Source organism: Lepidochelys kempii, chromosome 1 (genome assembly GCF_965140285.1).
Source record: "Lepidochelys kempii isolate rLepKem1 chromosome 1, rLepKem1.hap1, whole genome shotgun sequence".
In the NCBI taxonomy this organism is placed as follows: Eukaryota; Metazoa; Chordata; order Testudines; family Cheloniidae; genus Lepidochelys; species Lepidochelys kempii.
The window spans coordinates 133,491,705-133,518,707 of NC_136380.1; the positions used below are offsets into that span (position 1 = coordinate 133,491,705).

Consider the following 27,003-nt stretch of genomic DNA (forward strand, 5'->3'; position numbering starts at 1 on the left):
ACCGTGTGGTAGAGCATGTGTGGGAATCAGAGGGCACAAGGCCCCTCTCCTCTATTAGCTTTCAGGAAGGGCTTTTTTCTTGCTTCTGTAGTTGTCCAATTGTAAGCAAAGGGGAGATGCCAGAAGTACCATGTTGTCTGCAGCTCTTTGTGAACTACGGTTTGAGAACCACTGAGCTATATTATGTCTTTTTTTTCTTAATAAATTGGGTGTGCCTAATAACTAAAGGTCGTTGCAAATTCGCAATCCCCATAGGAACCTAAAATCAGCAAACTGTGTTTCACTGGCACTGAGCCTCTGTAGTTTAGAATCCGATTAGTTCTTTGTAAGGTAACAGTCTTCTACCTGATGCTGGTCAGTATGGTCATAGTAGGTTAACTTAATTTTTGATGGGATTTGTTAGTGTGGCATATCTCTTTTTGGGAATGTGTGGGAGAAGTTTATTTAAATATTTTATGTTTAATTTTTTCACAGTGGTGGATGCCAGTGGTCTCTCTCATGCATGCCACACTGTATGGTTTTTGTTTGAATTGTGCCAAAAGAAAAAATCTTTTGGAAGTTTGCAGGACCGGGTGAATAATCAAATAGTCAAATCATGAAATTAAAAATTGGCTATTTATCTTGAAGAGAAACTCTGCTTAATGGGAACTTTAAAAACCCCAAATCATGTTGATTAAGCTTATATAAAAATCATATTTGCTTTCTTCTTTTAATTAACATTTAATTTTAACAAATTGAAAACTTGCCTTCCTACTGGCAGTTGCTATTTTGCATGATTGTGTCTTACCTGTCGTTCTCCCTCTGTGCTGTTCTGCACCCTTACCGACACAGCTGCTCAGATCCACAGATTTCACAGTGCTGTCCTTCCTGCAATCCAAGTGAAAAACCTCTCTGGCCGCATGGACCTTGCGATTATAGAATCCAGGGATGGAATTAACTGTGATTTAAAATTGAAGCAATGGGTGATATTTTTTCAGGATGGGTGAGGGATCAGTCACTGAGGAGTGTTATGTGTTTGATGCAGGGGCAGGTAAGACATGGCTCTGCTGTCTGTCGTGGAAGATGGCAGCTGCTGTGTATTAAAGTCAGAGCTAATCACACCTCTGAGAACTGGAAAATTTGACAGATATTTCTTAGCTATTTGTTGTTCTTGGATTTAAACTATATTAGTTTTAATAAACACTTACATACAATATACAATCATTGGGGGGTTTTGGAAATGGAGTTTTCAAAACAAAGTTCCCATTTCACAGAATGAAATGATAATTTTGACTTTCTTACAGGTAGCTTTTTTAATAAACCTCCTATTATATCCCAATAATAGAAGAAGTAGTGGGTGGAATAATTCTCCTATTTTTTTTTTTAAATGGACAACCAAAATTAGATTCTATTAGATCACTTTTTTAATGTTCTTTTTTTAGAGCCTGGCGAAGCTAACGGATGGATTCAGGAATAGCTGTTGTATTACAGACTCTCTGCGAGGTCTCCAGCACAATTCTGGTTCACTCAGTGACTCCTGTTTACCTCAACAACACTGTGATGCTTGTTCTCAAACTGACATCACTGGAGAGGTATGTGTTCCAATGTGAGATGTTTGCTGTGGAAAATAAGCTGCTTTTATGTTAGTCACATGATTATAGTTCGTTTTCCATTTTAATTCAAAGATGTTTTGGCTGTGGTGGAATGGATGCTTGGAAGAAAATACTGTTTGTTTTTTTTCTCCATTTTTTTAAAAGAATCCATTTTAGTTTAATAGTATGCAAATAATGTTCACTAGTTATGTGCTTTGTGATTCTAATCCTCAAACATGCAAAAGGCCTTTGTGAAATGTGTTTGCAAAGGAATCTGCTCCTCAGTTCCATCAGTCTGGGCTGAAGTGATCACTTTCTTACCATCGCCATGACTAATGGGCAGATGGCAAAGTAGATTTTGAATAATAGTTCCCCACAGGAGTGTTCACAAGCCTCCCAGTCTATGGTTTTGCCTTTTTATAGTGCAATTGTTGCCAGCTGTTTGCACCAAGCATCAAACTTTTACTAGTATTACAGCCATGCTGGAGGAGAAAAAATAAAGTGTTGTAGGTGCCCAGTTTGACATTTGCTTCAAGGACCTGTTACCCTCTGAGCTGTCATGTTTCTTTACCACAATGGTTTCATCTTTTCATCTGGATTAAAAGATCCAAGATCTAAGTTGATTTCCACTCCTTTCTTCCAAGATAGAGAGAAATTTACAATTTAAATTAGGGCTCTAATATTTTTTCTTAATAAGACTCCACTTCCTTCTAGATCTAGTTGGTCAGGCTTTCGCTGTCATTTCCTTCAAGTCCTTTTTAAAAACATGTTCAAGAGAAGTATAAGAGCACCACACTTAAACAACACAATGTGAATTACACTGTGATGTGCATGCCTGTTAAAGTGGTTACCATGCACTGCTACTTTGGTCATTTGAATTAGGTTTTCATGGGCAAAAAGTAAGCAACTGCATCTGAGGAAATTAGAAGTGTAGTTGAGAGCCCATTCACAGTGAGATAGTATAAGAATTTGAATGTTACTTCAGATACAAAGATTGTTACAATTCAAGATCTTTAAGTTAACCGCTTTTTCTGAGCATTGTATACCATGCATTTTTCTTTGGTCCGTTTTCCCTCTAGTCCCTTTCACCCATGAGTGATGGGTGAGTAGAAAGGGAATTTTTTATAAATACGACGTGTGATTGTGGTCTGTGAAGAGTTTGAAGGAATTTATCTGGCACTAACTTTTTCTCACATGGTCCAAAGTGAGTCATGTGGTACAATTGGAAAGTCATTTGTTGAAACTGGTGGTGGGTCAGACTGCAGGCTCCTAGTTTACCAAAAGGATAATAGCCATATCCTCTGCTTCAGAATGCACACAGAATACCATCCAAGACAAACCAACTATGGTATCTTTTGAAGACTAAGTTTGTATAGTATACATTTGGTTAGAAAATATAAATGTATAACTGCATAAGGATAACCCTTGCACTCCTGAATTTGAAAAATATTCTGGAGTGGGGGAATTAGTATCAGCTGATGGTTGAGTGTGGGAAATTGGTGGATTGTGTTACCTGTGCCTGAAGGTGCATAGAGTAGGATAGGCAACTGACAAGGGACTAGAAGCTCAGTGATCTGGTGTGTATGGGGATCTAGAGAAGTTATAGCTATTAAGCTATATGTGGCTGGCTGGGAGAGGAACTAAAGCTGCACGTGATAGAGCATATTGCCTGAGGAGGGTTTGCAGAAGAGAGCTAGCTTTGCTACAGTAAGAATTGCAGCATGGTGACAATGCTGAAACCTTTTGATTCAAGAAGCAGTTGTAGCACATTGGAATAAAACTGTTTAATCTGTTTATTTCTAGATAAATTTAAGCAAAGAGACATGGATTCCAGGGACTAAAATACTGAGTAATGCTTCAACATATAGGGAACATCTTTCTTTTTGCTTTGGAAGTAAAACCCCAATGACTTTGCACTGAATTTTCCCATAAAATAAGATTACTACTGTGATAAACAATTAAATATTGCACTCATTTGATATATCCTGTACTTTACATTTTGAACTCTGACTTAGGAAGGTCTTGACAATGCATAATTAAGTGTAACTACCTCGTTTAATTTCCAGAAAGGCTGTTTTTACTGAGAGGGCTAACTTTACACTTACTGCACCTTTAGATAATTTATTAATAACCCAATTTCATATCTTAAGAATCCAAACTATCTCTTGCGGACACATTTTTATTTGAAACATTGACAGTTTTTTGGTAAGCTTGGGTGGGGAGACTACATTTTATTTTTAGTCTTTTTTTGAAATGTTTGTTACTAATGTGTGTTGTGTTTCTCCACCTTTCCTTCTCTTCCTGGTCCTCAACTCCAAAAAAAGTTTTGCTTTGATGATAAAACAAGACTTGTGGACAAAGTAAGACTGAGCTGGCAATATGAAGAGGCCAAAAAGAGGTAAGTAAACTTAAGCCTGTTGTCTGTTCTTTGTGACTACAGCTTTGAAAATAGATTTGAAGCAAAGCAACAATATCACTTTCAGTTTACCTCCTGAAACAATTTTAGAAAGATTAATTAACTGAATTTGCTAGTGCTTAGTCCAGAGGTAGTCGAGGTTTGCTGTAACATAACATTATCAGTAAGATTATGATACTTGTTTTCAGGGGAAAATCCAAGTGTCAGACATATCAGAAGCCCCATATACACTTGCACTAGTTTAAAACTGTGGTTTTAAAGTGGCTTTGTTAAACTGTCGCAAAACCCTGTGTGGACACTCTCTTAAATTAATTTAAATCCAGTTTATAGCTGTTTAGCTCTTTGGTAAATTTACAGGGCAAGCTAAACCAATATAACCAGTTTTAAGTCAATATAAGTATGACTGCATAAAGGTTTGCACTAGTTTAACTAAATCAGTGTAGATAAGGCTTAAAACTCAAAGCGAGCTAGTGAAAACAAAACTTTCCTAACTGAACAGCAGTGCTTTTAAACTTTTGAGATCTCTAATTAACAAAGGGTGGTTTTTATTTTTAAAAACAAAATGTTTGAAATTTGTTCATCCTTCACTAATTCCTTCAGTCATACCTGCCTACCTAGTGATTTGACTTTTTTTTTTTTTTTTTTTGCATTAGTGTATCAATCCTGCAGAACATAACACTGTAAAAGTAAATTGGACACTCTTCTGGTTTATGCATCAAGAAAATTGTTAACTAATTTCTGTTTGCTGTGCTACTTAGCAGCTCTATTCTCCTCAAATTACGTGCTCAGTTACACCTGTGCAATTGAAGGTGATAGGGTAGCACTAGTATAAATGGTAATTTGAGGACAATGAGATTGCATCGCTGTAACTGTGCTTTTTATAGGTAGGGTTGGTAGCACCGTTAAGATTGCCTGACACCTCCCACAACCAAGTGTTCAGTAGCATATAACTTTGCCAAAACTTAACCTTTGGGTCTGACATTTTCCAAGCCAGGTGTCTGCCTTAGCCTAAATTTTTCAACATTTCAAGCAAAGTGGTTCAGGCATTTCTCAGAATGAGGCTAGAAAAAATAGATCCTTTGCTCATGATAAAAAATTCTGGTGACCTTTTCTTTTGGTAGCTATAGCACCCCCATGCTTGGGAGCAGAGTCTTGACATTTGGCAGGGGGTGAGGGTAACACTGTGTCAGGGATTTTCTTTTCTCCATTCCTGTGAAAATCAGAATAATCTTGGCCAAGGTTGAATAATTGCATTTCACACATGCTTGATGGTGACTTGCTAGAACTTCACATCTAAATTCTCTGAAGATTCTGTCCATACTGAGTATAACTCCAGCCCAGGCTAAGCAGGACTTGCCCTGCCACAGCTAAGCACCAGGACTGAAAGCAGGGAGGCTGACTCTCATCCATTCTCAGTGCACTGCTGTTGGACCCAGGAAGCAAGCAGCAGGAAGCGGTCTGATGTGAATGCAGGGGGCACAAGAGCTGGATGAGGGAGGAAATACATTGGGGCAAAGAATTGAGCAGGGGTTACTGGAGTTGACTGGACAAGGAGACTGGGACTGGGAGACATATTGCAAGAAACCTAGGGAGAGAGACTGGGATTGAGAGCCAGTGAGGATGGAGAACATGGGTAGTGGAGGATGGGGGAAAAGGGGAAAAACCGATTAGACAAGGTTCTGAGAGTGGGGGAACTGGGACTGGGTGGGTGAGGAGCAAGGGGGTGAGGAGGAACTGGGAATAGCTGAGCAAGAAGTATGAGAGGAGGAGTCCTGGGGGTGAGACAAGGACTTGTTGGGCAGTGAGACTGTGATTAGGATTAGAAGCCTGAGGAGTGGAGGCTGGGACTGGCTAGGTGGGGAGAATGGCACTGGGACAAAGAGCCAGGGGTGGGAAACAGACAAGCATGTTGCAAGGCACGGAGCAGAAGAAGTCTTGGATGGAATGGACAGAAGAGTCTGTGTCCACCAGAGACAGTCCCTCCAAAGGCTGGAGTGGAACTTAAGATTCCTGAGCTTCCTCTGCTGCCATCAAATATCACTGAAACCTACTGTCAGAGGGTGTGTTTCATCCCCCTCTACTGCCGGACCGCACAGAGCGGTGGTGCCCAAACTTTTCCTGTTGCTTTCCATACCAATAATGGAGGAACTGGGGGCAGAACTGGGTATGGGGGAGGAATTAGGGCAGAGGCGGAGTTGACGTGGGGGCAGAGAGGGAATGAGGGCAGAACTGGGCTAGATGATGAGCAGGGGATGGAGTGGAACTGTGGCTGCGGCCAGAGCTGGGCAGGGGGTGGAGTGGAACTGGGGCTGGGGCCGGAACTGGAGTGGGGCTGGGTGGCGTTCCCTATCCACCCCTCTCCCTTTTGGGGGCTGGCCCTGGCCCCACTGAACTTCCTGAACATTCATAGAATCATAGAATATCAGGGTTGGAAGGGACCCCTGAAGGTCATCTAGTCCAACCCCCTGCTCGAAGCAGGACCAATTCCCAGTTAAATCATCCCAGCCAGGGCTTTGTCAAGCCTGACCTTAAAAACCTCTAAGGAAGGAGATTCTACCACCTCCCTAGATAACGCATTCCAGTGTTTCGCCACCCTCATAGTGAAAAAGTTTTTCCTAATATCCAATCTAAACCTCCCCCACTGCAACTTGAGACCATTACTCCTCGTTCTGTCATCTGCTACCATTGAGAACAGTCTAGAGCCATCCTCTTTGGAACCCCCTTTCAGGTAGTTGAAAGCAGCTATCAAATCCCCCCTCATTCTTCTCTTCTGCAGGCTAAACAATCCCAGCTCCCTCAGCCTCTCCTCATAAGTCATGTGTTCTAGACCCCTAATCATTTTTGTTGCCCTTCGCTGGACTCTCTCCAATTTATCCACATCCTTCTTGTAGTGTGGGGCCCAAAACTGGACACAGTACTCCAGATGAGGCCTCACCAATGTCGAATAGAGGGGAACGATCACGTCCCTCGATCTGCTCGCTATGCCCCTACTTATACATCCCATAATGCCATTGGCCTTCTTGGCAACAAGGGCACACTGCTGACTCATATCCAGCTTCTCGTCCACTGTCACACCTAGGTCCTTTTCCGCAGAACTGCTGCCTAGCCATTCGGTCCCTAGTCTGTAGCGGTGCATTGGATTCTTCCATCCTAAGTGCAGGACCCTGCACTGATCCTTATTGAACCTCATCAGATTTCTTTTGGCCCAATCCTCCAATTTGTCTAGGTCCTTCTGTATCCTATCCCTCCCCTCCAGCGTATCTACCACTCCTCCCAGTTTAGTATCATCCGCAAATTTGCTGAGAGTGCAATCTACACCATCCTCCAGATCATTTATGAAGATATTGAACAAAACCGGCCCCAGGACCGACCCTTGGGGCACTCCACTTGATACCGGCTGCCAACTAGACATGGAGCCATTGATCACTAACCGTTGAGCCCGACAATCTAGCCAGCTTTCTACCCACCTTATAGTGCATTCTTCCAGCCCATACTTCCTTAACTTGCTGACAAGAATACTGTGGGAGACCGTGTCAAAAGCTTTGCTAAAGTCAAGAAACAATACATCCACTGCTTTCCCTTCATCCACAGAACCAGTAATCTCATCATAAAAGGCAATTAGATTAGTCAGGCATGACCTTCCCTTGGTGAATCCATGCTGGCTGTTCCTGATCACTTTCCTCTCATGCAAGTGCTTCAGGATTGATTCTTTGAGGACCTGCTCCATGATTTTTCCAGGGACTGAGGTGAGGCTGACTGGCCTGTAGTTCCCTGGATCCTCCTCCTTCCCTTTTTTAAAGATTGGCACTACATTAGCCTTTTTCCAGTCATCCGGGACTTCCCCCGTTCGCCACGAGTTTTCAAAGATAATGGCCAATGGCTCTGCAATCACAGCCGCCAATTCCTTCAGCACTCTCGGATGCAACTCGTCCGGCCCCATGGACTTGTGCACGTCCAGCTTTTCTAAATAGTCCCTAACCACCTCTATCTCCACAGAGGGCTGTGGTCCTCAGGTCTTCCTGTGGGTGCACACCCCACAGTTTGGAGACCCCTTAGTTCAAATGGCAGAAGTCTGTGTGGGAGATCTAAAGGTTCCAATGCTACTAATCATCCACATAGGTGTCAATACGATGCTATTTGATAGAATTTTTGTTTTTTCAGTTTTTTTTTTAAAGCAAGGAATTTACACAAAAACTGTGTTAAAAGAACACTATTACAGTTACAAAGTCAAGCATTTAGAAGTTAGGAAATGCCAGAATTAAGGCTGTCTGTGCACCCTTTGTGCATACAAGCAATGTGATACAATCTTTAATAACATAATCACACACCTTTTTTCCACAGATCCCCTCCCTCTTTCAGTGCATGGTATGGACCTGATCTGGAAATGAATCAGGGTCCTGTAGTGAAAGGGAGGCTATAGTCTCCAGGACCTGTTTCACGTGTACCAGAAGTTGGGAGGTGTGTAGTGAATTAGGCAGTGGATTGCAGGAAGAGACTGGAGGGTGTCATTGTTAAAGTAGTTAAATGCTGCCCTGGAGAACAGGATTCTGTCCCTGCCTCTGTCACAGAAGTCCTGTGTGATGCTTGTCAAATCACTTGTTTCAGAGCTGGTAGTTGGAAGAACTTCTATTTAATTAAAAAAAAAAAAAACACTGTGTTTTAGTTAGTCTCTAAGGTGCCACAAGGCATCCTTGTTGTTTTTATAAGACCTAATTTAATCTGAAATCTCAAGGGGGTAGGAGCTAGAAATTTAACTCTTTGATCTGGTTAAAAGTTTTTCAAGTTGTTGCTCCTTTTCATTTACTTCAAAGAGTTAAGGAATCCTGTTTTGTTTGTTAGGGCCAACACATATGCCACTTAATTGTCCAACTGTGATTGTGAGTTTGGAGGGAAGAGAAAAACTAATATATTTCACTGGGTCATTACTTTTTATATAATTGGGAAAACATGACTGAGGAATGATTCAAAAGATAGACATTTATAATGTACAGTTTTTTAACACACTGGTTACAAACCTGCTAAAAACACTGGCCTATTGGCACTCTGGATAGTGCAGCTCACTGCGGTCATAAACCTAGAGGGAAGGCCAAAGGAATTAGAAAGGATCTTGGTTTGGGCAGTAGTGAAAGACCATGCTAAAACAGTCAACTTCTTTAAATCACCTTTGTCCGGCTTGTCCTCGTAACTTCACGAACGCAAGTCAACGCCACACCATTCCATTTTGTTGTGAGCACGTTCTTTCCATTTCTGTCCAGAGTTTTGTCATGGGATCTGCCCGCTCGGGTCTGCCCAGCGGTTGCTTGTGGTCTCTGGGGATCCAGTCACTGATGCAGGTTGCCCATCTATTGTCTTGCCTGCGGATTACATGACCCGCCCATCTTCGCTTGGCATCGTAACACTGCCTGCACTGCATAACTTCTGTAAATGCACTCATATATATAGTGCCATGTGACATGGTACAGAGAAATCAGTCAAAGGCCTTGCCCCATATTTACAGTCTAGGAGAGATGTGACGTTGATCAAGGATGAAGGAGGAGAGAAGTGTGGTTTGTGCAATATAATATAATAGGGGTTATTTGTATCTTACTGTATAAATCATGTGGGGCGGGGTGTTAATTAGATTTTCTGAGGTACAATCAGATATTCTACATGTCCTTCACAGAAGTTTTTTTGTTTGATGCCAGGAAAAACATATTGGTTGCTTCTTTTTGTTGTAGCATGTAGCACAAGCATAAATAGAGGGGAAATGCTGAGCGTTTCACGAAGTGTGAGGTACTTGTGTTATCTGAACATCAATAAGTGACCTGGTTAAAACCTTTCTCTACAAACTAAATTTAGACTTTTTTTTAATCGAATAAAAAAGGCTCTCTGTTTTAAAAATATTTTTCTAAAATTGCCACAAAGATACAATTTTGCTATCCAGGGATAATAGCTTTGACAATGAACTGTTGTTCAACAGAAGTGTGTTAGTTGCTTTTAAAAAGTCTTTATTTTGCCAAGTATAATGTACAGTAGTAATCGGCATTTTAAGTTTTGAGTGGAACTACACAAAGCTCAATATGCCCCTACCAGTTATCTCTGGTCACATTCTTCATTTATCATGCATTCCTTCCCTTTAGCTTGCTGGCATTTCTGTAGAGCTTTTGTCTCCATTAAATATTTTTGTCTTCAGCCTCGCTTGGCTGATGAAACATCTATTGTAACTGCACAGCGTGGGTGCAGGAATGTGCTATGTTGGATTAAAATCTACAAACTAGAAAATTAAAATGCTTCAGTATCTAATAATTGTAAAACATTTTAACATGACTCCTTGCTTCTTAAATGTAACATGGAATCAATCTGTTATGCTGGTAGCACACAGTGAATCAGTACACTATAAATTCTTCTGTTTATTCGGAGAAAAAAAAGTTAACAGAATATTTAAAATTGACTCACAGTGTAGGGTGGAAACCACCTCCCTTTTCTCTTTCTAAAAAAATGGAAAAAAGTAAGAGTGGTAATATTTGGCATGCCATATCCTATCTGTACTCCTACAGAGTCAGGGAGATAGAGCAGCTTCAGATAGCAGTAACCTTTTGGCTTTGCCATGTGTAAAGAAAAAAAAAATACGATTTTCTATTTGATTTACATGTTGTGTGCGTAGCCTCTTGGCAGAGAAGTGCAAGTGTGAGATTTCAGATTGAGCTCCCTAGGGGGAAAAAGACCCAGTAGTAGAAAAATTTCCCTTGGCTAATTCTACTCCCTCCCTTCCCATTGAAGGTGATCTGAGTTGAAATCCCTCTTTCAAAAATTCTCATCCTGTACCATCCTGCGTGACTTGACATTTACATAAATTAAGACATGCACAGAGATTTTCTACAGTTTCCCATATTGGATAATACGCCTCCTCTTGTGAGCAGCTTCTGCAGGATGGAGTCAGGGATTCTGACCGCCTTTAAGTTCTGGAGAAAACATCCTTTCTCCCACATTGAATCCATTGCTTTGGATACATGAAGCTCATAATTCACGTGTGTTACTGTTCAGTCCAGCTCCCTGGGAAGCTACATCTATTTCCTTCCACCCCTTACTCTGCCCTCCCCACCTTTTAAAAAATATCAGCTGAATGCTACGCCATGGGATTTACTGTTTGTCTGTGAGCCCTGGCAGTCTCGCCCTACAGAACTGTGGTCACATTAATACAATCTCACTTGGAGCAGTGACCCAAGCACCTTCTTGGAGCACTGATATTGGCTTCAGTTGCTATATCAGTGAGAGCCTACCTCTTCAGAAGGTAGTTGGTGGCAGCTGGAAAGGCCACCATAGACCACTGCTCTGACAGAATTGTTGCACAGCAAGAGAAATCAAAAGCAAAATTGCTTCTTTCAAAACTCTGAATGGTGCTAATAGTTTAATGCCTTATATGAGCTTCCATCAGCAAAAGCATTCTGAAATATTCTAGTAACTATGCCACATCTCCCATGAAGTATTTGATTATGCTTCTTAACATAAGAACGGCCATACTGAGTCAGACCAAAGGTCCATCTAGTCCAGTATCCTGTCTTCCGACAGTGGCCAATGCCAGGTGCCCCAGAGGAAATTAATAGAACAGGTGATCATCAAATGATGGGCCTGAGGAGGGAGTCTACCAGCACTCCCAGCTATCTTCGAGACACCACTGACTTCCTGAGGAAACTACAATCCATCTTCCTGAAAACACCATCCTGGCCACTCTGGGTGTAGAAGCCCTCCACACCAACATTCCACACAAAGATGGACTACAAGCCGTCAAGAACACTATCCCCGATAATGTCACGGCTAACCTGGTGGCTGAACTTTGTGACTTTGTCCTCACCCATAACTATTTCACACTGGGGACAATGTATACCTTCAAATCAGCATGGCCCCACAGTATGCCAACATTTTTATGGCTGACTTAGAACAACGCTTCCTCAGCTCTCATCCCCTAATGCCCCTACTCTACTTGCACTACATTGATGACATCTTCATCATCTGGACCCATGGAAAAGAAGTCTTTGAGGAATTCCACCATGATTTCAACAATTTCCATCCCACCATCAACCTCAGCCTGGACCAATCCACAAAAGAGATCCACCTCCTGGACACTACGGTGCTAATAAGCAATGGTCACATAAACACCACCCTATACCGGAAACCTGCTGACTGCTGTGCCTACGTATATGCCTCCAGCTTTCATCCAGACCACACTACACGATCCATTGTTTACAGCAAAGCTCTGGGGTACAACCACATTTGCTCCAACCCCTCAGACATAGGCAAACACCTACAAGATCTCTATCAAGTATTCTTACAACTACAATACCCACCTGCTGAAGTGAAGAAACAGATGGACAGAGCCAGAGGAGTACCCAGAAATCACCTATTACAGGACAGGCCCAACAAAGAAAATAACAATGCCCCTCTGCCATATACCTTGGTCAAACCGGACAGTCTCTATGCAAAAGAATAAATGGACACAAATCAAACGTCAAGAATTATAACATACAAAAACCAGTTGGAGAACACTTCAATCTCTTTGGTCACTCAATTACAGACCTAAAAGTTGCAATTCTTCAACAAAAAAACTTCAAAAACATACTCCAACGAGAGACTGCTGAATTGGAATTAATTTGCAAACTGGATACAATTAACTTAGGCTTGAATAGAGACTGGGAGTGGATGGGTCATTACACAAAGTAAAACTATTTCCCCTTGTTTATTCCCCCCACCCCCACTGTTCCTCAGATGTTCTTGTCAACTGCTGGAAATGGCCCACCTTGATTATCACTACAGAAGGTTTCCTCCCCCTCCCGCCCCCCGCCTCGCTCTCCTGCTGGTAATAACTCATCATAAGTGATCACTCTCCTTACAGTGTGTAGGGTAATACCCATTGTTTCATGTTTTCTGTGTACATAAATCTCCCCATTCTATTTTCCACTGAATGCATTCGATGAAGTGAGCTGTAGCTCACGAAAGCTTATGCTCACATAAATTGGTTAGTCTCTAAGGTGCCACAAGTACTCCTTTTCTTTTTGCGAATACAGACTAACATGGCTGCCAGTCTGAAAAAAGGAAGTATATTTTCATAAAAGAAAAGGAGTACTTGTGGCACCTTAGAGATTAACAAATTTATTTGAGCATAAGCTTTCGTGAGCTACAGCTCACTTCATCGGATGCATTCAGTGGAAAATACAGTGGGGAGATTTATATACATAGAGAAAATGAAACAATGGGAGTTACCGTACACACTGTAAGGAGAGTGATCCCTTAAGGTGGGCTATTACCAGCAGGAGAGTGGGTGGGTGGGAGGGGAAGGGAAGGGAATCTTTTGTATCGATAATCAAGGTGGGCCATTTCGAGCAGTTGACAAGAACGTCTGAAGAACAGTGTGTGCGGGGGAGGGGGGGATAGTTTTACTTTGTGTAATGACCCTTCCACTCCCAGTCTCTATTCAAGCCTAAGTTAATTGTATCCAGTTTGCAAATTAATTCCAATTCAGCAGTGTCTTGTGTCATACGTCAAGAATTATAACATTCAAAAACCAGTCGGAGAACACTTCAAACTCTCTGGTCACTCAATCTCAGACCTAAAAGTGGCAATTCTTCAACAAAAAAACTTCAAAAACATACTTCCTTTTGTTAGTTTTAAACCTGCTAACTGTTAATTTCATTTGGTGACTCCTAGTTTGTGTGTTAGGAGAAGGAGTAAATAACACTTTCTTATTTACTTTCTCCCCACCAGTCATGACTTTATAGACTTCTTATCCTATTCTCTCCCCCCCGCCCCTTAAGATCAAAAGTCCCTGTCGTCTTAATCTCTCCTCATATGGAAGCCATTCCATACCCCTAATCATTTTTGTTGCCCTTTTTTGTACCTTTTCCAATTCCAGTATATCTTTTTTGAGATGGGGTGACCACATCTGCACACAGTGTGTGGGCATACCATGGATTTATATAGAGGCAATATGATATTTTCTGTCTTATTATCTATCCCTTTCTTAATTATTCCTGACATTCTGTAAGCTTTTTTTGACTGCTACTTTACATTGAGTGATTGTTTTCAGAGAACTATCCACAATGACTCGAAGAACTTTCTTGAGTGGTAACAGCTAATTTAGACCCCATCATTTTATATGTATAGTTGGGATTATGTTTTCCAATGTGCATTACTTAGCATTTATCAACAATGGATTTCATCCATCATTTTTGTTGCCCAGTCACCCGGTTTTGTGTGCTCCTTTTGTAGCTCTTTGCAGTCTGCCTGGGACTTAACTATCTTGAGTAGTTTTGTATCATCTGCAAATTTTGCCATATAACTGTTTACCTCTCTTTCCAGATCATTTATGAATATGTTGAATAGGACTGGATGCAGTACAGACTTCTGGGGACACCACTATTTATCTCTCTCCATTCTGAAAATTGACAATTTATTCCTACCCTTTGTTTCCTATCTTTTAATCAGTTACTAATCCATGAGAGGACCTTCCTTCTTATCCCATGACAGCTTTCTTTGCTTAAGAGCGTTTGGTGAGGGACCTTGTCAAAGGCTTTCTGAAAATTTAAGTATACTATATCCCCCTTGTCCCAGTATCCCCCTTGTCCGCATGCTTGTTGACCCCCCTCAGAGAATTCTAGTAGCTTGAGGTATGATTTCCCTTTACAAAAACTATGTTGACTCTTCCCCAACAAATTATGTTCATCTATATGTCTGACAATTTTGTTCTATACTATAGTTTCAATCAGTTTATCTGGTACGGAAGTCAGCCTTAGTGCCCTGTAATTGCCAGGATCACCTCTGGAGCCCTTTTTAAAAATTGGTGTCACATTAGCTGTCCTCCAGTCATTTGGTACAGAAGTTGATTTAAATGATAGGCTACAAACTACAGTTAGTAGTTCTGCAATTTCACATTTGAATTCCTTCAGAACTCTTGCGTGAATACCATCTGGTCCTGATGAATTATTACTGTTTAGTTTATCAGTTTGTTCCAAAACCACCTCTAATGACACCTCAATCTGTGACAGTGCCTCAGATTTGTCATCTAAACAGAATGGCTCAGGTTTGGGAATCTCCTTCACATCTTCAGCCATGAAGACTGATGCAAAGAATTCATTTAGTTTCTCCACAATGGCCTTATCTTTGAGTGCTCCTTTAGCATCTCGATTGTCTAGTGTCCCCACTGGTTGTTTAGCAGGCTTCCTGTTTCTGATGTACTTAAAAATTTTTTTGCTATTACTTTTTGAGTCTTTGGCTAGCTGTTCTTCAAATTCTTTTTTGGCCTTTCTAATTATATTTTTGCACGTCATTTGCCAGTGTTTATGCTCCTTTCTATTTTCCTCACTAGGATTTAACTTCCACTTTTTAAAGAATGCCTTTTTGTCTCTCACTGCTTCTTTTAATTTGTTGTTTAGCCATGGTTGCACTTTCTTTGGTTTTCTTACTGTGTTTTTTAATTTAGGGTATACATTTAAGTTGAGCCTCTATTATGGTGTCTTTAAAAAGTTTCCATGCAGCTCACAGGGATTTCACTTTTGGCCCTGTGCCTTTTAATTTCTCTTTTACTAACTTCCTCATTTTTGTGAAATTAAATGCTACTGTGTTGAGCTGCTATGGTGTTTTCCCCACCACAGGGAAGTTAAATTTAATTATATTATGGTCACTATTACCAAGTGGTCCAGTTATATTCACCTCTTGAACCTGATCCTATGCTCCATTTAGGACTAAATCAAGAACTGCCTCTCCTTTTGTGGGTTCCAACACTTGCTGCTCCAAGAAGCAGTCATTTAATGGGTCAAGAAACTTTATCTCTGCATCCTGTCCTGAGATGACATGTACCCAATAAATACGGGTATAGTTGAAATCCCCCATTATTATTATTATCGTGTTTTTTATTTTAATAGGCTCTCTAATCTCCCTGAGCATTTAACAGTCACTATCACCATCCTTGTCAGGTGATCAGTAATAGATCCCTACTGCTATATTCTTATTATTAAGAGTATGGAATCATAGAATTATAGAATATCAGGGTTGGAAGGGACCCCAGACGGTCATCTAGTCCAACCCCCTGCTCAAAGCAGGACCAATTCCCAGTTAAATCATCCCAGCCAGGGCTTTGTCAAGCCTGACCTTAAAAACCTCTAAGGAAGGAGATTCTACCACCTCCCTAGGTAACGCATTCCAGTGTTTCGCCACCCTCATAGTGAAAAAGTTTTTCCAAATATCCAATCTAAACCTCCCCCACTGCAACTTGAGACCATGACTCCTCGTTCTGTCATCTGCTACCATTGAGACCAGTCTAGAGCCATCCTCTTTGGAACCCCCTTTCAGGTAGTTGAAAACAGCTATCAACCCCCCCCTCATTCTTCTCTTCTGCAGGCTAAACAATCCCAGCTCCCTCAGCCTCTCCTCATAAGTCATGTGTTCCAGTCCCCTAATCATTTTTGTTGCCCTTCGCTGGACTCTCTCCAATTTATCCACATCCTTCTTGTAGTGTGGGGCCCAAAACTGGACACAGTACTCCAGATGAGGCCTCACCAATGTCGAATAGAGGGGAACGATCACGTCCCTCGATCTGCTCGCTATGCCCCTACTTATACATCCCAAAATGCCATTGGCCTTCTTGGCAACAAGGGCACACTGCTGACTCATATCCAGCTTCTCGTCCACTGTCACCCCTAGGTCCTTTTCCGCAGAACTGCTGCCTAGCCATTCGGTCCCTAGTCTGTAGCGGTGCATTGGATTCTTCCGTCCTAAGTGCAGGACCCTGCACTTATCCTTATTGAACCTCATCAGATTTCTTTTGGCCCAATCCTCCAATTTGTCTAGGTCCTTCTGTATCCTATCCCTCCCCTCCAGCGTATCTACCACTCCTCCCAGTTTAGTATCATCCGCAAATTTGCTCAGAGTGCAATCTACACCATCCTCCAGATCATTTATGAATTATGGAATTACTAGGCATTGAGATTCTGTGGTACAGTTTGGTTCATGGAAGATTTTTAAGTCATTTGATTCTATGCTTTTTTTCACATATAGTGCCACTCCCTCACCAGCACGACCTGTTCTGTCCTTCCAATATATTTTGTATCCTGGTATTACTGTGTCCCGTTGAAAGAACAGCAGTACTTGTGGCACCTTAGAGACTAACAAATTTATTTGAGCATAAGCTTTCGTGGGCTACAGTCCACTTCATCGGATGCATGGAGTGGAAAATACAGTAGGATGATTTTATATACACAGAGAACATGAAACATTGGGTGTTATCATACATACTATAAGGAGAGTGATCAGTTAAGGTGAGCTATTACCAGCAGGAGAGAAAAAAAAAACCTTTTGTAGTGATATTCAAGATGGGGCATTTCCAGCAGTCAACAAGAACGTGTGAGGAACAGTAGGAAGGAAAAATAAACATGGGGAAATAGTTTTACTTTGTGTAATGACACATCCATGCCTAGTCTCTATTCAAGCCTAATTTAATGGTGTCCAGTTTCCAAATTAATTCCAATTCAGCAGTCTCTCGTTGGAGTCTGTTTTTGAAGTTTTTTTGTTGTAATATTGTGACTTTTAGGTCTGTAATCGAGTGACCTACTGCATGCATCCGATGAAATGGGCTGTAGCTCACGAAATCTTATGCTCAGATAAGTTTGTTAGGCTCTAAGGTGCCACAAGTACTGTTCTTTTTGCAGATACAGACTAACACGGCTGCTACTCTGAAATGTGTCCCATTGATTATCTTCATTCCACCAAGTTTCTGTGATGCCTATTATATCAATATCCTCATTTAATGTGAGGCACTTTAATTCAGCCATCTTATTATTTAGACTTCTAGCATTTGTATATAAGCACTTTAAAAACTTGTCAGTTTTTAGCTGTCTGCCATTACATGATGTAATTGAATGCGACTCTTTTTAATTTGACTGTTTCTCATCAGATCCTACCCGTATTTTATCATCTTCCATCCTCTCCTCCTTACTAGGACATAGAGAATCTCCATTAATAGATCCTCCCCTAAGGGATGTGTCTCTCCGAACCAGGTGCTCTTCCACACCTGTCGGCTTTCTCCCAGTCCTTAGTTTAAAAACTGCTCTATGAACTTTTTAATTTTAAGTGCCAGCAATCTGGTTCCATTTTGGTTTAGGTGGAGCCCATCCTTCCTGTATAGGCTCCCCCTTTCCCAAAAGTTTCCCCAGTTCCTAATAAATCTAAACCCCTCCTCCCTACACCATTGTCTCATCCACACATTGAGACACTGCAGTTCTGCATGTCTAATTGGTCCTGTGCGTGGAACTGGAAGAATTTCAGAGAATGCTACTATTAGAGGTCCTGGACTTCAATCTTTTACCTAGCAGTCTGTATTTGACCTCCAGGACCTGTCTTCTGTCCTTCCCTATGTCCTTGGTACCTACATGTACCATGACCACCAGCTCCTCCCTAGCACTACACATAAGTTTATCTAGATGTCTTGAGACCTTCGCACCAGGCAGGCAAGTCACCATGCAGTTCTTCCAGTCATTGCAGTCATTCCAGTCTATGTTTCTAATGATCAAATCCCCCATAACTATTACCGGTCTCTTCCTAATAACTGGAGTTCCCTCAAGCAGAGAGGTATTCTTAGTGCGAGAGAATACCACATCATCATCTGGAAGGAGGATCCCAACTATGGGATTGTTTCCCTCTGCTCCAGTTGGATGTTGTCCTTCCCTGAGACTTTCATTCCCTCAACTGCACAGAGACTGTCAGATGGGGTGGAACCATTCAACTGTGTCCCAGAAAGTCTCATCTATGTACCTCTCTGTCTCCTGTCAGATGGGGGTGGAACCATTCAACTGTGTCCCAGAAAGTCTCATCTATGTACCTCTCTGTCTCCCTTAGCTCTTCCAGTTTAGCCACCGTGGTCTCCAAAGCCCATACATGGTCTCTGAGGGCCGGGAACTTCTTGCACCGAATGTACACCTACGCCAGCTGCCCATAGGGCAGGTAATCATACATGCTGCACTGGGTGCAATAAACTGGGTAGCCCTCACTGTGGTGTTGGACTTCTGCCTGAATTCTCTTTTTACTCCTGCAGCTCGGTCCTTTGTTGATGTTTTGTTTTTACAAGGGTGTGTTTTTGGCTTTAAGTTTAAAGAATGGTAAGTGTATGTAGCCTCCCCCCCCCCCCCCCATACACTCCCTCTCTAAACTCCCTTGCAAAACTCCTGTTCACAAGCTCTTCTGGCTCAGCACACGGTCCCCCAAACAAACAGACCACACGGTATATTTCAGTCAAGCAGCAAGCACACCACAAACACACACTACAGACAACAAACTTACCCTAAGTGTCACGTAATTGCTCCTCCTTCACCTGGAGAACTCCATTGCAAAACTCCCCCGTTAGCCTCTCCTGTTTGCTAGGTCCTCTAGTCACTTTTGAAAGCCCTGGTCTTCCTGAGTAGCCCCACCCCCAGTTAAGGGTTGATGGGTGCTAAAGGGCTTAGGGATCAAAGCCTCGTTAAGAAGCTCTCAGCCTTGCTTAGCAGGCTGCTAGGCTCAGCACACAGTCCCCCAAACAAACACACCACATGGTATATTTCAGTCAAGCAGCAAGCACAACACAAACACACGCATTACAGACAAACTTACCCCAAGGGTCATGTAATTGCTCCTCCTTCACCAGCAGAACTTCTTCGCAAAACTCTCCTGTTTGCTAGCTGTTTCTTCGCTGAAGAAAGTGCACAGTATCTTTCCAAGATGCAGATTAGAAATAATGCATTTTGCCTTTTTTCAGCTAATAATCTAAAAAGTCATAGACCCAAGTGCACATTAAAAGAAAATGATCTCTCAGTGCAGTGCTCATCCGTAGTACCATAACCTGGGCAAATCTGTTTTTTTGGCAGAGAGAATAGAAAAAAGCTATTTGAACTTTTAGAACATGAATAAGAATGCTCCGTTTTCTTATCCTTTGCTGTTGGTCAAATACAATTTGAATAGTAACACAGTTTAACTGTAATGAGATTGGCATGAATCTACAGCTGAACCGATCATAGTATTAGTGAAAGAGTTTCAGTGAAATACTTGATCATGTGGCTAGCTTTAAGGTCAAAAGGTGCAAAAATGATTTAACTGTTGTATGTGTGCCAGAATGAAAAAACAAATCCAAAAGCTGTAGAGAAAGAAAGTATTCATTTTCCACAAAAAGAAATAGTGAGATTTAAAATAGTAACATGGGTAATGCTGAGGAGCTTTACGTGTGAAATCCTGCTCTGTGAAAGCCTAAATTAATGCAAATAAAAATGTGCATCTGAAAAATCTGTTTTTACTACTGCTAGGTATTTGTGTGTGCGCACTTCTGCACTATTGCCTGTGATCAAGATGCCATTAATTTATTATAGATAGATGCCCATAAGTCATTAGATGTGTAATCTGTTACCTTAAATAAAATGGAAAAGAATTTTGCCCAGTGGTTTTAACTTATTCTGATACCAACTGATTTTTGAACTCAGTCTTAATTAACAAATCAAGGCTTCCTTGCCTGGAGGGATCTCATATGAGGGCACAAGCAATAACTTCTCCCTTTCTTCTATAGTCTGAGGTTAGACAGCATCATTTTGCTGAGTCCTTTCTAAGTATGACAGGAAACATTAGACCAAACTCCAAAAATCTTAGATTAGCTGTCAACAGACAATTCAGGATTTGGAGATTGCATTTATGCAAAGGACATGGGTTGCATCCTGCAGGTGGGTTCAGATTGTTCCATTGCCTCAGTCAGGCAATTAAGAGAGCAATCCTGGTATTTTGTAAAGGCTCAGTGTGTTGAAACACTCAGAGCAGCAGTATTAAGGTGGCACAACAGTGACTCCACAGTTGAGGTTGTAAGAAACTTTCCATTAAAGGGCAATTTTGAGCTCTCCTAAATTCCACAGTAAAGATCCTATAGCTTGACATTTCACAAATGTGTTTCTTTCTGCCAAAAGAGTTATTTTGGCAAAGTCTGGGTATATAAAACAGGGTTGTTTGAGACATGTGCCTTGAGAGAGAATATTTCGTTTTTAGTGAAGCCCTCTAATGTATTCTTGCCATCTCAAAAAAGGACTTGGGCACTTGAGATTTTCTGACATTCGTCTGTTTTGAACTATAACCTTCTAGTTTCCTGACATTCAAACATCTGTTCTTTTGTTATAGCTAAAGTAATGAGTGATGTAATTAATAAATCTGTATTTGTAGCCTTAGCTTTATCTTCACCAAGTTTTTCATTTGGTATGTTAGTGTTCGAAATTCATTAATAAAGGTATTTCTGCTTCTAAAAATCACATTATTTTCAAAGCAGCCTATCAAACCAGCATATGCTTTCATTGCACATTGCAATTAAATGTCTCTTTAAACAACAGTCTTTTCATAACGTAGATCAGGAGTGGGGAACGGAACCTAAAAAGGAACATAAGGGAGGCTAAAAATGAATGGAGTGTTTTTTAAAGACTCTGCCCTTTATTGGCAAGGAAACAGCAGCTCCACAGCCAGTGTTAATCACTACATTATAACATTTCTCAGCTTCCTGAGAAAAAACAGTACTAAGTATGGCCAGGAAGGACTTCTCCCAACAGAAACAATACCCAATGTAAAGTTTATTTCATACTGCCATCTGGAAAGAATTTGGTCATCTGCAATGTCAGGTGGGGAAAAAATAAAATCAAGTATCAATGTAAGCCATATTACAAGCCATATACCAATGATATGATAGCATTGCATTTACCTTTTTTAAACCATAATATTTCAGAGTTTTTAGTAATGGAAAATTATTATTTTTTGTAGCTTTCATTTTAATGCAGGTAATAAGTTTCATACTAAAATACTCCATGCACAAATGAAATATGATATTTTACTGAGCCAGTCAATAGTATTTCCTTCTTTTAATGTGAATGCAATATAAATGAAAGCACACTTGTGAATTGGTATTGTATAGTTTAAATACCGTATATACTCGATCATAAGCCTGTTCATTTATAAGTCGACCCTCCGAAGATGGATAAGTAAAAATGGAAAATTGTTATGACCCATTCATAAGCTGACCCTGTAATTCAGGGGTCAGCAAACTTTGGCTCCTGGGCCATCAAGATAAGCTGCTGGTGGACCGAGATGGTTTGTTTACCTCGAGCGTCCACAGGCACGGAGGTAAACCTAAGTGAACAAAGTGTCCCAGCACACCAGCTGCTTACCCTGATGGGCCGGGACAACAACTGCTGTTGAAATTTTTGGGTGGGGAGAAGCTGGGGGTCAGGGGAGCACCCCCTGCATGACGCCACCCCTAGCCCAGGACCCCCATACTCTCCCCATCCCATCCCTTCCCACTTTATCTGGGGAGGGCCAAGGGAGGATGTCTCTGGCCTGGCCGGAGCTGCTCCGGTGGGCCAGACCGGGCGGCGCAGCCGCAGCATGCTCTGGTGGACGGGGCTGAGCGACAGGGCTGCAGCCTGCTCTGGTGGACGGGGCCAAGCGGCGCAGCTGCAGCCTGCCAGCCCCAGAGCAGCAGCTGCTTCGGAGGCTGGGGGAAGAGCAACGTGGCCAGAAGCAGAGAGACTTTGGCCCCGCCTCTTCCCTTGTGGCTCTGCTGGCTGTGCTGGCTCTCCTTGTTCCCTCTGTTGGGGAGAGGGGCTGTGTACCACCTCTCCTGCTCTATACCTGTTCATAGGCCGACCCCCTTCTCTGCTTCCCTTTTTCACTAAAAAAATTCGGCTTATGCATGAATATATACGGTACTTTGTGCTTCAGCTATTGTGCATGTATTCCAGCTGTGGTTTCCTGAAGAACTTCTAGACCATTAAGTGGAATCTCAGAACCAGGAACAATCAGCAAAATTAGTGTTTATCCACTCCCTGACATCCATTGGTATGTGGTTCCGCACTGAAAAGGCTCAGCAAACATTTCCCATGACACATGCAGCTCAATTTTCAAGCACCAGAAATGCCAAATGAAGCTATATAGGAACTTCAGGGACTCAGCAGCTCTTAGAAACAGGCCCATGATCTTTTAGGATTCGTTCAAATGCACAGATGCATAGAGGTTATACTGCTATAATGTAGGGTGTGAATTTAAATGGCTGTATAGTGTAGTTATATTTAAATGTCTGTAGCGTAACTCCCATGTGAACAGTCTTATTCTAGTATAAGAATGGGTTTTTCAGTGGTAGCTTATAGTGCTTTGGAAGAGGGGAGTTACACTGGCATAACTCTAGTGGTACAACCGAAAAAATGTCTAGTGTAGACAAGCCCCTTTTTTTTTTAGTTTTAACGTGAACAAAGTTCTGCTCATATAAGACCATGTATCACAGTGTCCTGGCCAAATTTCAGTTTGGGTATTTACATTTTGACTACCTCAATTCTCCTAGTTTCAAACTAGCTATTGTTCACTGCCTGCCCACAGTTGTTCCACTGTGTGCTGTGAGCTGATGAACTAGGGCTGCCAGGTGTCTGGTTTTCGACTGCAATGCCCAGTCGAAAAGGGACCATGGCAGCTCCGCTCTGCACCGCTGACCGGGCCGATAAAAGTTCAGTTGACAGGGCTAAGGCAGGCTCCCAGAAGCAGCAGCATGTCCCCCCTCCGGCTTCTAGGCATAGGGGCAGCCAGCGGGCTCCACGTGCTGCCCCCACCCGGAGCACCAGCTCCACAGCTCCCATTGACCGGGAAGGAGGAGCGAAGCCTTGGCGGAGGGGTGGGGCAAGGGTGTTCGGTTTTGTGCGAGTAGAAAGTTGGCAACCCTATGATGAACAGTTGCATTCAGGATCTTGTATCTATCACTGTGGTATCTAAGTACTTTCCACAGTTAGCACACATGGGTGACTTACAAACTCACATTGTTTTGCATCTCATCTCCTAATCACAGCGGTTGTACGTTACATGAGAGGTTTGGGGTTTCTGAGTTGCTGTGAGAGAAAGCTGTCCGATTCCACCACTGATGTAGCTGTGTTTGAGAAGCCCCTAAAAATAAAGATATGCTACAGTTGTGGTTTCAAAACACAAAACAATAGTTGGCTCATATTGGTCTCCAGTTTTGTTAGCTTATGGGCACATTTAACAGCAGAAACAGATAATATATTAAACTACACATAAAAAAAAATTAGGAATAATACTGTGTGCGCCATGGCAGAGTTAATATTGTTGTGCAACCTTAACTTTCTTCTTTGAGTAGATGAAGCCTTGTATTGCATGTGGTGTGGGGGTGCCCCACGCACCAGAGCTGGAGAACTTTGTTTAGCAGTATCCATAGAGGTGACGCTCATGCTCTGTGGCCCCCTTCCCTGCCGCCCCGACCTTCCTTGTCACAGACTAGGCTAGATTCAGAGCTGTGCGTGGTGTCTTCACCTCACACTTTTGCTCTGTTTTCTGAGAATTTTTTGTATATGGTGGTTGTTGTACCATAGATTTAGTTTTGTGTTAGTTTAGTGTTAGAGTAGCTGGTTGCCCTGTGTGATGTTCTCACCAGGGTTCAAGAATTGCCTGCTATGTAGGAGGGCCATCCCCAGCAGTGACCCCCACACAAGGTGATTGTTGTGTCTTAGCAACAGACATATTAAAGAGAGATGCTCCATCTGCGAGTCGTTCACAAAGAGGACTCAGGTGGTGAGAGACTTGTGGTTGAAGCAGCACCTTCTGGAACAGGCCATGAAGCCCGCTTTGGCACCGAGACCCTCATCTGATCAGTTGTCACCTTTGGATCTGGCAGGTGATGCTACTGCACACTCAAGCTCTGGCGTTTCCCCCAAAAGGAAAAGGGGTCATTCAACTTTCTCCAGTGCAGTGCAGAAGATGGCCCATTAAATGTGTTGAGACTGTTCCAGGGCTCGGGGAGACTTCTCTTTGAAGGGGAGTGCTGACTGGCACTTTACTCCCTCCATCACATGGGATGGAGCAGGTCCTTCCAACTGCTCCCTGTATCGTGCTGTGAGCAGCAAGGGCCTGTACTGTCAACTCTGATTCCAGCCGTGGGGTGTCCATTGAGTCCAGTACTGATGATGCTGGCACCAGTGCCAACTGTCTCCAAGCTGATAGCATACTAGGCGGCATCAGACTTACTTTGCCTCTCAGTCCCAGACTCTCAGCTAGTTCAGGTGTTCTCTGGTGCTATGGCTTCCACCGGCTCGTCCTCCAGAGTGCCCTGGACAATATCTGGTTGTGTCACAGAGCTGTTGGGTTCATTGGCACTGCAGCTCGAACCAGCTGAGTTGTAGACTAGGGAGTCTAGGCCAGGTCCAGCACTGAAGACCCTTTTGACACTGCTGCATCCTTCGGCGGTGGTGGCATCGTGGCGGCAGATCCCATCCTGGAATTTGGTACTGGCCTTGGTGCCAACACCTTTCCTGGTAGTGGGGGCAAGTGTGTCCCATTTGATGCCACCAGTGCCGACACTCCACTTCACTTCTCTTCGGCACCAATGCTACCTTCTTATTTGGCTTCATATGAGTCTGATCAGTTGTTTTCCCCCATCAGGGTTGGCTCTCCTGTTGTCATTACAGAACCTCTGGGTTGTCCTCCTGGATAGGCGCCAAAGATTGCTCTCAGACCATTATTGATACCAAGATCAGCATCTGTCCCAAAGTTAGGACAGGGGCTCTTGGACCAGTGCCTACTGGCCACCAACGCCTTCTCCTTCTGCCCAGTAGCCTCCTTGGAATCACTGGAGTGCTCCTTGGTCCCTGAGTTCCTGTTCTTTGACCCACTTCAGAGTGAGGTCATCAGTCCCAATAGGGGGGATGTGAGAGAACCTGGATTTATGCTGGAAATGGCCCACCTTAATTATGCACATTGTAGGGAGAATGGTCCCTTTGGATGAGCTATTACCAGCAGGAGATTGAGTTTGTGTGTGTGGTTTTTGGGAGGGGGGTGAGGGGGTGAGAGAACCTGGATTTGTGCAGGAAATGGCCCAACTTGATTATCATGCACATTGTGTAAAGAGTTGTCACTTTGGATGGGCTATCACCAGCAGGAGAGTGAATTTGTGGGGGGGGGTGGAGGGTGAGAAAACCTGGATTTGTGCTGGAAATGGCCCACCTGATAATCACTTTAGATAAGCTATTACCAGCAGGACAGTGGGGTGGGAGGAGGTATTTTTTCATATTCTCTGTGTATAAATAAAGTCTGCTGCAGTTTCCATGGCATGCATCCGATGAAGTGAGCTGTAGCTCACGAAAGCTCATGCTCAAATAAATTGGTTAGTCTCTAAGGTGCCACAAGTACTCCTTTTCTTAGTCCCAATAGTAGCTTCCACTGCTGTACCTCTCAACTGCAAGCAACTACTTAGTCCATTCCCCGGGACCTACAGGGTTCTTCCAGCTGGATCCTGTGTTGGCGCACCTAAGAACAGGATCCATTGTTGGCGCACCTAACTGCCTCTTTGTCCTCCCTGGATGACTGTGCTGTGCTGGAATCTTCCTCTCCCTCAGTATCCAAGGATTTTAAGTTGCATCAGGGCCTCCTGAGGTGTATGGCTGCTACCTTTGGTATCCAGGCAGAATATTCCTGCAGGAGAATATCCATAAGATGCTGGATATTCTCCAACCATCAGCTCCAGGGGAGAGTAGCTGTCCTGATAAATGAGTCTTTCCTGGCACCTTCGAAGGCCCTCTAGAATACCCCAGCTTTGTTGCCCTCTACAGTGAAATGCTCAGAGAAACAGTGCTTCATTGCCACACAAAGGTTGAAGGTTTCTACTCTCCTGCATCCCACAAGTCATTCTCAGGCTTAAATTGGATTGTGCAAAGCTCATTCTTATTGCTATAGTGTGGCCAAAACAATGCTGGTTCTCTGACCACCTCATGTTATCGGTTCGGCCTCCCATACCCCTTCCTCCTTATCCTGATCTTCTGACTCAGTATAACAATCAGGTTTTGCAACCAGTGTTCAGATCCCCGCATCTCACAGTGGGGAGCTGAGAGGATGGAGGGGAGGAGGAGGAGGAATGAGTTGTAGTGTGCACATGGGCAATCAAGTGGCACAGGCAGCTGGATACCCTGAGAGACCAGAATGCACATGAACTTACTAGAATCCAGGGCAGTC

At 42.7% G+C, this 27,003-nt stretch overlaps 1 protein-coding gene across 1 annotated transcript in view; it reads left to right on the forward strand.

The window, feature by feature from the left end:
- The window catches only part of WWC3 (WWC family member 3), a 171,655-nt gene that overhangs the window by 93,851 nt on the left and 50,801 nt on the right, over positions 1-27,003 (forward strand). Inside the window, exons 7-8 of the mRNA XM_073354676.2 lie at positions 1,422-1,571; positions 3,896-3,969. Of these exons, the coding sequence (XP_073210777.1) occupies positions 1,422-1,571; positions 3,896-3,969 (224 nt within the window). The remainder of the gene's footprint in view (positions 1-1,421; positions 1,572-3,895; positions 3,970-27,003) is intronic.